Here is an 11301-nt window from a genome sequence, read left to right on the forward strand (position 1 = left end):
CAGAAATTGCAGCGAAATGAAGACATGGGGAAAGGATACTGGCAAACCAACCTCGTTGCGTGAAGAAGGGAGGCACAGGGGTCGAAACACCACAGCAAAAGGAGGGGCGGGACGAAATCAACAGAAGCAGATAAGACACCGCTGCCGAATCACCATGCATCGACCTCTCCTCTGCCTCAACACACTTCAAGGAGAAGCAACAGGGGATGGGGGAGGGGGAGGGGGAGGGGGACCGGGCGCCTAACCACTGGCTCGCTCTCCAGAGATCAGCGACAAAGCTAACCTACCAAAATCGCCATGGCTCTCTCCTCTCTGCCTCCAAGATCTTGCCGCTCCAAATGGGAAAGGAAAACAGACAAAGTCAGCGGAGAAGATAAAAGGAAATTCGAAAATAAAAGAAAAAACCGGCTAGTACACGGACCCGCCAGGATTAACGGGTCTCCAAGGAGAATATTACGGGCCCGGTAACGAACAAAACAACCCCGAGTCTGGAAAAGAAAAGGAAAACGTGAATCTTGACACCAAAATCCGACGGGTAGAAAAACGGATGAAAGCGAATTATTTTCATACGGATGAAAATTAGCAATCCCGTTAAAGAAAGTCACTGCTGGCCTGCTACCCGAGTCGGCCTTGAGGGGTCCTGTTTAGTTGGATCGGGAGTCGGACGTGGAGTTTTTCCCTTACGTGTTCGCCGGCAGAAATTGAAAAAGGATCCACCGCCTTATTGACCATTGGATGGACACATTAATGACCGTCCGATCTATTAATTTAAACAACCATCCTTTGTGACAACAAGAGTGGTGTTTCCGCAACAGCCTACTTGTTGCAATCACCGAACATGTTTTTTTTTTATTTTTGCAACAAAGATCTTATTGCAAGAATTTTTCGCAACAAAGATCTTGTTGCAGAAATTTTAAAGATCAACTATGCCTGTCTTTTTTTGATTTTCTGCAACAGAGATCTTGCTTAAGATTTTTCTCGCAACAAAGGTCTTGTTGCAAAATTTTAAAGATCACGCGACACGAGCATGTACTTTTTTATTTTTTGAAACAGAGGTCTTGTTGTAATTTTTTGTAACAAAGGTCTTGTTGCAAAAATTTAAAGGGCGTGCTACGTGTCGGCCGGGGGATCCTTTTTAAAGATCCGCCGCCTCGCGAGCCGTCAAATCTGGTGTAATCCTGAGTCAAGGGTCGCTCTTCACTTTTCCCATTTTTGCAACATATGTTTTGTTGCAAAACTTTTTGCAATAGGCGTCATGTTGCAGAAAACATTGTAACAAAGGTTGTGTTGTAGATTTTTCTTACAATAAGGATAATGTTGCAGAAATTTTTTTTTTTGCAACAAAGATTATGTTGCAGAATTTTTTTTATCTGCATCGTCGCACCGTCGTGTTGCCACTGCAACATTCCCATGTTTCAGAAACATTGAGGTTGCTGCAAAATCATAAGACATACAATGGGTGAGACTAATCGACATGTGGTTGGCTCTCGAGGCCGTGTTGCCACTACAACATTCCTCATGTTTCAGAAACATGGAGGATGTTGCAGAATCCTAATACATATGGTGGGTGGGACTAATCCACACGTAGTTGGCTTCTAAGGACGGCAGATCGCGAGGCGTGGAATCTGTTGGAACACGTGGTCTGTCAGATCAAAAGTGATCCAACGGCTCCACGCACGGCGGACGCGAGAGCGTGATCCGTCGGCTGAAAGGTAACATTTCCCTTTTCCCTTTTCCGAGAAAACTTCTATTTTCCTAAAAAAAGAGACAACTTCTATTTATCAACGGTTAAGATGATTCTCAAAAAATAAATCAACGGTTAAGATAAGATAGTGCAAAGAAAGTCATAAGTAAAAAGTTACATCCAGATCCGTCCTTAGCTCGAGATCACACTGAGGGACTGCGCTACGGTGACATGCACGTGACATGCGCTACGGTGACATGCACGGTGACATGCGGTCCAAATTCAAATTTAAACATTGCGAAAAAATCTGAAAAAAATCATGCATGTTCACAACACATATTAAGATAACCCCTAAAAATTTCAGATCAAAATTCGAAACATACATCCGAGAAATAAAAAAGAAAAACTCAGATGTGAATAGTCTACAGAGAACCATTCGGGAACTATTCATGACAGATTTCTCTTTTTTGTTTCTCGATGTATGTTTCGGATTTTGATCTGAAATTTTTAGGGGTTATCTTAGTATGTGCTGTGAACATGCATGATTTTTTTCAGATTTTTTCGCAATGTTTAAATTTGAATTTGGGCCGCATGTCACCGTGCATGTCACCGTAGCGCATGTCACCTGATCCCAGTCCCACTGAGCTCTGGAATCCAAAAGTAAATCTAAAAAAATGTATGTTTCACATGCTTCAAAAAGACTGTTTTTCAAACATGTGAAATAAACATTAATATTTGTTGCAAAAAAACAGAATGCACATACATCATTATTTGTTGACAAAAAATACATCATTTTTTTTTTGGATTTTACTCTTCATCCAAGCTCACGTGAGGTCCGGCTAAAAAGAGGACTTTCAAGTGCAATGCAATCCTTAGGATTTGAATCATACAAATTGAACAACATAGGTAGGAACCTTACGGGGGAGTCCTTAGAAATTCAATCCTACAAATCAAATGATGTACGATAGGAAATTTTTCTAGGTAAGCAAAAATCTGCTAAAAATCATATGAATATCCTTGAATCAAAGGGGCAGTGGCGGATGCACAACTAGGGGGGCGTGCGCCCCCTCCCAACAGTGAAAAATATTTTGAGGGAGGGCTTAGATGAGATTCATTTAGCATTGTGCACTCCCTAGCAGTTTCTACCTCGCTTCGCCAGTGCAAATAAGCCCTTAGACGTGATGGTTGAGAAGTGCAGGTCATACACCGTTCAATGCATCAGGTGACAATCGTGTGCTTAGACGTTGCAGCACATCACAATATCGTTCGATATGTCTGGTGCAAATCACATGCTTGGACATATTGATAATTGTAACACCCTGGATGCAGCGACGCTAGAAGAAGTGCCGAGACCATGCCAAGGCTAAGCGTGCAGCAGCAAAACAATAAGAAAAGGAGAGCAGACTGAAGGTGCTAATTGATGAAACTGGAGAAAGTGCAGGCAAGACTTGTGCGGGACAGGTCACTGGATCCAAAGAGAAAGAACAAGATGATGCGCCCCACAAGTCAAGGAGACCACCAGCCTCATCCAAGCGATACGCCTCGCGAGGAATGGATCACATACTGACAGTGGGCCATTGTTGTAACTTGTTAGTGTGTGCAAGTTGTAACATAAATGCCTTCGATTCATCTATTTTCGGCATCCGGTTGGATCACGAAACTGAACTGACGGACCGTGACAAGGGAGGCTCCTCCTCCTCCTCCTCCTCCTCCTCCTCCTCCTCTCTCTCTCTCTCATCCCTCCTCCCTCTGTTAGTTGTTCATGTTGGGGAATGTAGCAATAATTCAAAATTTTCTACGTGTCACCAAGATCAATCTATGGAGTCATCTAGCAACGAGGGAGGAGTGGATCTACATACCTTTGTAGATCGTGCGCGGAAGCGTTCAAGAGAACGGGGTTGATGGAGTCGTACTCGTCGTGATCCAAATCACCGATGATCCTAGCGCCGAACGGACGGCACCTCCGCGTTCAACACACGTACGGAGCAGCGACGTCTTCTCCTTCTTGATCCAGCAAGGGGGAAGGAGAGGTTGATGGAGATCCAGCAGCACGACGGCGTGGTGGTGGAAGTAGCGGGATTCCAACAGGGCTTCGCCAAGCGCTGCGGGAGGAGGGAGATGTGTCATGGGAGGGAGAGGGAGGCGTCAGGGCTTAGGTATGGTTGCCCTCCCTTCTCCCCACTATATATAGGGCCAAGGGAGAGGGGGGGCAGCCTTGGCCCTTCCTCCAAGGAAGGGTGCGGCCAGGGAGGAGTCCATCCTCCCCAAGGCACCTCGGAGGTGCCTTCCCCTTTTAGGACTCTTCCTTTCCTTATCTCTTGGCGCATGGGCCTCTTGGGGCTGGTGCCCTTGGCCCATACAGGCCAAGGCGCATACCCCTACAGCCCATGTGACTTCCCGGGGTAGGTGGCCCCACCCGGTGGACCCCCGGGACCCTTCCGGTGGTCCCGGTACAATACCGGTGACCCCGAAACTTGTCCCGATGGCCGAAATAGCACTTCCTATATATAATTATTTACCTTCGGACCATTCCGGAACTCCTCGTGACGTCCGGAATCTCATCCGGGACTCCGAACAACTTTCGGGTTACCGCATACTAATATCTCTATAACCCTAGCGTCATCGAACCTTAAGTGTGTAGACCCTACGGGTTCGGGAACCATGCAGACATGACCGAGACGTTCTCCGGTCAATAACCAACAGCGGGATCTGGATACCCATGTTGGCTCCCACATGTTCCACGATGATCTCATCGGATGAACCACGATGTCAAGGACTTAATCAATCCCGTATACAATTCCCTTTGTCTAGCGGTACGATACTTGCCCGAGATTCGATCGTCGGTATCCCGATACCTTGTTCAATCTCGTTACCGGCAAGTCTCTTTACTCGTTTCGTAACACATCATCCCGTGATCAACTCCTTGATCACATTGTGCACATTATGATGATGTCCTACCGAGTGGGCCCAGAGATACCTCTCCGTTTACACGTAGTGACAAATCCCAGTCTCGATTCGTGCCAACCCAACAGACACTTTCGGAGATACCTGTAGTGTACCTTTATAGCCACCCAGTTACGTTGTGACGTTTGGCACACCCAAAGCACTCCTACGGTATCCGGGAGTTGCACAATATCATGGTCTAAGGAAATGATACTTGACATTAGAAAAGCTTTAGCATACGAACTACATGATCTTGTGCTAGGCTTAGGATTGGGTCTTATCCATCACATCATTCTCCTAATGATGTGATCCCGTTATCAACGACATCCAATGTCCATGGTCAGGAAACCGTGACCATCTATTGATCAACGAGCTAGTCAACTAGAGGCTTACTAGGGACATGGTGTTGTCTATGTATCCACACATGTATCTGAGTTTCCTATCAATACAATTCTAGCATGGATAATAAACGATTATCATGAACAAGGAAATATAATAATAACTAATTTATTATTGCCTCTAGGGCATATTTCCAACAGTTCATGTGATTCATCGGAATTGTTCCTAGTGATTGAGAGAATTGTTCCCTGTAATTGAGAGAAGTGCTTCTGCGGATCTAAGCAATAATAATCTGGAAGCGGCGATGGAGGACATGCATGTGTAGACCAGAACCAGATGGAAATTTTAGTTGAAAAAGAACTAGATGGAATTTTTAGTGTCCATGTTTCGTTAACCTTCTTGCCATTGGATCCGGCTTGCCTGCTCCCTTCCCATGCTCCCATCCGTGCTCCCACTTAATCCTACGGTTGTCTTTTTCCCTTTTTTTCTTTCTAATCTAATCATTTCCCCCCATGATTTTAAGGGGGTGGGGCCGGGCCTTATTTTATTCCAATCAAAATAAGCCACGTAGACAGGAGCACGGATGGGCACATGACGGGGGAGCAGGCAAGTCTCGTCCCTTGCCATTTGGCACCTTGAGATGCTACATCATTTTGTCCCGGTCATTCGCCCTCACTTACGTCAATCAAATGTAGACTCGGGCCCCGCCGGTCATTCTCATGGGAAGGACAGATTATGAGAGTGGAAAATACAATGGGCAAATGATAAAACTTTCCCGCAAATAAACTGCATCTTCTGAATGTTGGGTGATTTTAATATTCATGCTTCTCGTCTCATAGTCTTAAACTCTTACGCCCTCTCTAAACTAATATAAGATAATTTAGATCACTATACATTTAGATCACTAGAGTAGTGATCTAAACACTTTTATATTAGTAGTGGTCTATACACTATTATACTAATTTACAGAGTAGTTTTGTACGGGACTCTTCAGGCCTTGCTCTTTGCTTCACTTTGATTGAAGAACATAGTACTGCCTGAAGAAGTCTTTTATGGACTAAAGCAATCAAATGTTGTTTTGGGTTAAAGAAAATGAGAGGACAATTGTATTCGTGCAAAGTTATAGAATGGGAAATTCATTTCCTAATCCTGTGCATGTGGATGACATCCTACTTGCTAGTGGTGATGTCAACCTACTGCGGGAGGAGAAAAGAAGTTCTTATCCTCAAAGTTCAAAAGAATGTTTTCGGTAGAGTGTCTCTCGTTATAAGTATCGAGATTCACAAAGAAAAGAATAAAATGGGGTATTAGGGATGTTGAATGGACATGCTAAGAAAGGTCTCTAAAGTATGCATGCGAGAAACCTACGCCTGTTCTTATAGTCAAGGGTAATGGAACAGGAAACTATGGTGTTCCAAGAGTTGATGAGAAAAGATTCAAAACGGATATGGTACCATATGCTTCAGTTGTTGGAAGCTCATATATTACCCTGACATAGTTCACGTATCCAGATTGTTTTGGCAATGTCCAGTCCATGTATAGATCACTGGAATGGAGTCAAAGATATCAGCTTCATGCTGAAAGAAATAAGTGTTCTCAAAAGATTGTGAGTACAAAGACAGGACTTGTGAAATGTATAGCGAAATCCACAATTGTCGCTAACTTTCATACTTGGAGATTTTTGTGTGGAAAAGCTCCAAAGAATGAAACAATTATCATCAATATGATGCAAAGACATGTTATAGCTTGATATGAGGTTGAGGGACAGGCAAAATGGTTATGAAGACCTGTACCCGAAGTTGATAATGGTTGACAACAGCGATAACCATTTTAAGTTTTTCTCTCCTATGACAACGAGTCAAGTGTTGATGCCAAACACACTGACACAGAGTTATGCGTTGTAAAGGAGAAAGTCCGGAATTATGAAGAAATGCTTGAAGCATAAAAGCAATAGACAAGTATTTGCAGATCTGCTTATTAAAGGCTTACCGCCCAGTGTGTTCGGAGAACACACAGTCGACATGGGTTTTATGGTATAGTCTAAAATTTCCGGACAATAAAAGGGCCCAAGGTTAACGAATTTGTTTCAAAACAGAGAGGTACGTTGTGGCTGTCTGATTCTATCGGCAATTGAGCTGTGACGATGAAACATGTTCTATGTATTGATCTGTTATGAAACGAGTAAAGTAAAAGTATAAGATCAAAAGTAAAAGTTGAGATCAAGGGGGAGAATGTTAGGGTGATCTCCACCGTGTGGGCCCAACGGCCCACCGGACCCTTAGATCCGAGCCCTGATCAGGGGTGATCAACCCACTACGGGTGACGGGCCCCTGTCACCTGCACTATATAAAGAGGTGGGGGCCGGCGGCTCGCATCACGAGGTTCGTCGCAACGCCGTACTCCCACCACATCCCCTACCGATTTAGGTTAGTGCAGTGCTGATGGGAAGCACCGCCACCACTACTCTCTGCCATCACTGACACCATGACCGGCACCAGGAGCTCCTCGAGCCACAAGGACAAGGTAGGTTCACCGGATTAATCTACCCTACCCGATCCCACAGATCTAACAGGCCTCCCATACCGTTAAATATGTACTCCCTCCGTTTACAAATATAATATTGACACGAAAAAAAACGAATACTTTTGTAGCTCGTCATTTATTGGCAAGTATAGAAAAATAGATTTGCCAACTACTTGTTTCATGGCTTTAATTTAAGCTCCATGCAAAGTCGTAGGCAACACCTAGGATAAAAACACGTCTGAGTCACATGCAGGGAAACTTGCACACGTGTGGTTCTTGACACTGTTATGAGAGAATTATAGAAATTATGGGAATCCAGGGAAGAAAATATGGCGGGCAACAAATTTCTTATGATTGTGAACTGGATAAATATCCTTGGAAGCTAATCCTCTGGAAAGTGCGGTAGTAGCATCTAAATGTAGAAATGTTGTGGCAGGGTCGGTCAAACCGAGAGAGGGAATGTGATGAATGCGGTTTTGAATAAGATAACCTTTGCATTTTAGATTTGGGTCTTTGTTGCATTTCAAACTAATGAAGAAGTCAAATAAGAGGTATTCAACTTTTTATGATTCTAGCATAGAGCTATTTTGCCGCTCAGGGTTTTATTTGAAATCCAAATTGAAATGCCTCAACTTGACAAATTGGCGGGCTCTGGCAGGGTTCTAGGTAATGACCCAAACCAATACCAATAGGGATGAGGGAAGGCTTACTTATTAGTTTCAAAATTTCCCTAAAAATAATAGTTTCATAATTGATTATATTCCCCAATTCATAACTACAAAAGTAAGAGGTCAGAAATCTTGGTATCCAAAGGTCCCTAAAGGGTATTCACTGTTTGCTCCTTCTGGATATTTCATAATGGACTACATATAGGCTGAAATGAGTGAAAAACACACTAAAACATGTCTATATACATCCGATTCAGAAAAAAGTACCAGCAAAAAAAAAAGAACATATTATATTTGTGAACAGAGTGAGTACTCGGTTTGCAAGGAGCTGGCACACACCAGTGCAAGTGCAACAAATTTTTCAGTTTAGGCACGTAATGGCAACTCTAAGGAACTCCAGCAGACATGCCAAAACACACTGTTTCAGAAACAATCAGGACACCACTATATATAGCACTATAAATCATAGACGAAGCAGCAGATGCAACATCTGCCGGATTTCCATACAGGCACACAACTATCTGTCTAAGCAAGTGATACAAACAAAAATATTCGACACGCGCCAAAGTGCCCAGAGAAATTGAATATCAGGTGTAAGCAATCATAAAACTGACGAGCGCGAAACTTTGAAGGATCAACATCGCCCTAAGCTCTGGAGGCCTCAGAACTAACTCTTCCTGTGTAAAACTCTGGCACGGAACAGAATGGACTGACGAGAATCAGACTAGGATGCAGCAGATACAAGCTGGGCCTTTTTCTGTCTGACAAAATTTTGGACAAATATCTCCCCCGCACGGTACGAGGACCGGACCTGAAAAAAGTCCAACAATACAAAAGTGAGTTCCTGTAGTTTGCTAACAGCAGCAACCACAAAACTGCAACTAACAAGATGAGTGAGAATTGGTAAAACGTTTGTCTTCTAAAATAAACATTGGCATTCCTTGTCTCAAATATTATTATCTAAAAACATAACCAGCTATATGCAATGCTTACCAGAGGTCCACTAGCAACATATACAAATCCTAAAGATTCTCCATACTCCTTCCAGAAATCAAACTTCTCAGGAGTCACATACTCTCTGACTCTCAAATGTCTTTCTGTTGGCTGTATGATCAAGGAGATTTGGGTGTTACAGCATTTACAAAGGCAGCAGGGTAGTATAAACTATAAACAATACACTGTAAAGTCGATAAACATTCTCCTCAAAGAACTGGGCTAAACATCAAACCTGTAAGTATTGTCCCAAGGTCAGAATGTCAACGTCGATGGCCCTCAAGTCAGCCATGGTTTGCTTTATCTCCTCGTCTGTCTCACCCAGACCAAGCATGATCGAGGACTTTGTTACCATGCCCTTTTTGCAAGCCTTTGCTTGCTTCAGAACCCCTAAGCTCTGATCATATCTGTAGAGATAACGGATTGGAAATAAGGTAGCAGTTGTATCGCCAGATGCAAATATGATGACATTAATGATTTCCCTTCTGTAATTGCTTCTAAAATTATCAGTGAAGATGCAGGTTTTGAAATTACAGATGTCATGTTACCAAATCATTAGAGTACTGTGAATGAGTGTGATGGAGTCAGAGGAGGGTATTGATGATATAGTGCTTGAGGGGGCTCCCCTAGTTAGTATGCACAATGGTGGGAGCACAATAGACTGAGCAACGTACAAAAGAAGTCGGATAATCTTATTACCCTGCTCGGGGATCTCTAACTATTCTCTGCATACTCCTCACAGTTTCGATGTTGTGCGCATACACATCTAGACCAGAGTTTGCCAGAGACGCAACTGCCTCCAGGTCGCCTCGAAAATCTGAAGTTAGACACTCCACCAATATCATAGGCTTCAACTCCTGAACAGAAGACCCAGAACTATCACATGGTAGATTCACCAACTTAATCAGCAAGCTAAGGCGCCAGAGACAAACCTTGAGAGCCCTGACTGTTTCGGCGAAATGGCCACTTCCACCATCCGGAATGTCGTCTCTGTCGACGCTTGTCAGCACGACATAGTCCACTCTGCAAAGAAACACCGTTTATTATCAGATACTAATTTGTAACATCTTAACATGCCGATAATTGTCAGTGATTGTACCCCCAACTCGCAATCGCGATGGCCGTTTTCAGAGGCTCGAGGGCGTCAGGCGGCGGGGGCTTGTTACTGGTCTTGACGGCGCAGAACCGACAGCCCCGGGTGCAGGTGTCGCCGAGGAGCATGATGGTCGCGGTGGCGATGCCGTCCCCTTCCCCGCCGGCGCCACCGCCTCCGTTCCAGCACTGCAGCAGCAGCAGGCAAACCATCACCAAATCGCTGAAAGCATTCGCCCGAGCCACGAACACGGCGGCTCCGTGGCAAGAGGTTCGATGGGCTCCACCTACCTCCCCGATGTTGGGGCACTGGGCCTCGACGCAGACGGTGTTGAGCTTGAGCTCGCCGAGCGACTCCCTGAGCCGGGCGTACTTGTCCCCCTGCGCCGCCCGCTGCCGCAGCCACGCCGGCTTCTTCGCCTCCGGGTCCCTCCCCGTGAACGGCGTCGGCGGGGCCCATCCCGACGCCGCCGACGACGACGACGCGGGCTCGCCGTGGCATCTCACCGCCGGCAGCGCCTGCCTGGGCCGAGCGAGGAACCTCGCGCCCGCGGAGCCCCGCGCCGAGGGGGGCGGGGGCGGGGGCGGAGGCCGGGCGAGCGAGCTCTGCATTGTGGCGCGCGGAGGGATCGAGGCGGGTTGAATTGAACCCTAGGGCGCCATCGCTGCCGCTGTGTAGCGCGGCGCGGGGGCGATGGTTCCGAAGCTGGGGGGAGAGGGCTTCTGGCTGTGACGGATTTGCCCCTGAGATCTGGTGGACTGCACAGGGTGGTGGGGAGGGCAGGATGGGTATCTCGCGGGAAGACGGCGATCGCACCAAAGCCAGCCTCGCCGTGTTTTTAACTGAAAACACAGTGGTTGGTAAGCTGTTTTTGACCTTGTGTGGTGGTGGGTGCGACGGTGCCAACGCCGTGGCGTGTTGGACGCCGGCGTGGCGGGTGGGGAGAAGGCGACGGCGGCTCTGCGTCGAGCTCCGGGGGACCTCGCCGGCCGGACTGGAGGAAGAAGGTTTCGGTGGCGGTGAGATAATCCGACTGCTGTCGAGACTTCACCTGTGAG

The 11301-nt window shown here is 45.8% G+C and overlaps 1 protein-coding gene across 1 annotated transcript; it reads right to left on the reverse strand.

The window, feature by feature from the left end:
* Positions 1-8448: 8448 nt before the first annotated feature.
* On the reverse strand, positions 8449-10943 carry LOC119286494 (lipoyl synthase 2, chloroplastic-like). Its single transcript, XM_037565880.1, has 7 exons — positions 10534-10943; positions 10250-10431; positions 10083-10173; positions 9850-10007; positions 9386-9557; positions 9151-9261; positions 8449-8968 (listed from the first exon to the last, which is right to left on the reverse strand). Exons 1-7 carry the CDS (start codon positions 10852-10854, stop codon positions 8882-8884), a joined length of 1122 nt encoding a protein of 373 aa, XP_037421777.1. The 5' UTR covers positions 10855-10943; the 3' UTR covers positions 8449-8881.
* Positions 10944-11301: the final 358 nt, after the last annotated feature.

The sequence above is a fragment of the Triticum dicoccoides genome, chromosome 1A (genome assembly GCF_002162155.2).
Source record: "Triticum dicoccoides isolate Atlit2015 ecotype Zavitan chromosome 1A, WEW_v2.0, whole genome shotgun sequence".
Lineage (NCBI taxonomy): Eukaryota > Viridiplantae > Streptophyta > Magnoliopsida > Poales > Poaceae > Triticum > Triticum dicoccoides.

What these genes read in the sequence shown, in the direction of transcription:
- LOC119286494 (XM_037565880.1), bottom strand. Translation starts at nt 10,854, where the DNA reads ATGCAGAGCTCGCTCGCCCGGCCTCCGCCCCCGCCCCCGCCCCCCTCG. An exon ending in AGTGCCCCAACATCGGGGAG is followed by an intron (nt 10,432 to 10,533) that starts GTAGGTGGAGCC and finishes CTGCTGCTGCAG; the next exon opens with TGCTGGAACGGAGGCGGTGG. An exon ending in CCTTGGGACAATACTTACAG is followed by an intron (nt 9,262 to 9,385) that starts GTTTGATGTTTA and finishes TTGATCATACAG; the next exon opens with CCAACAGAAAGACATTTGAG.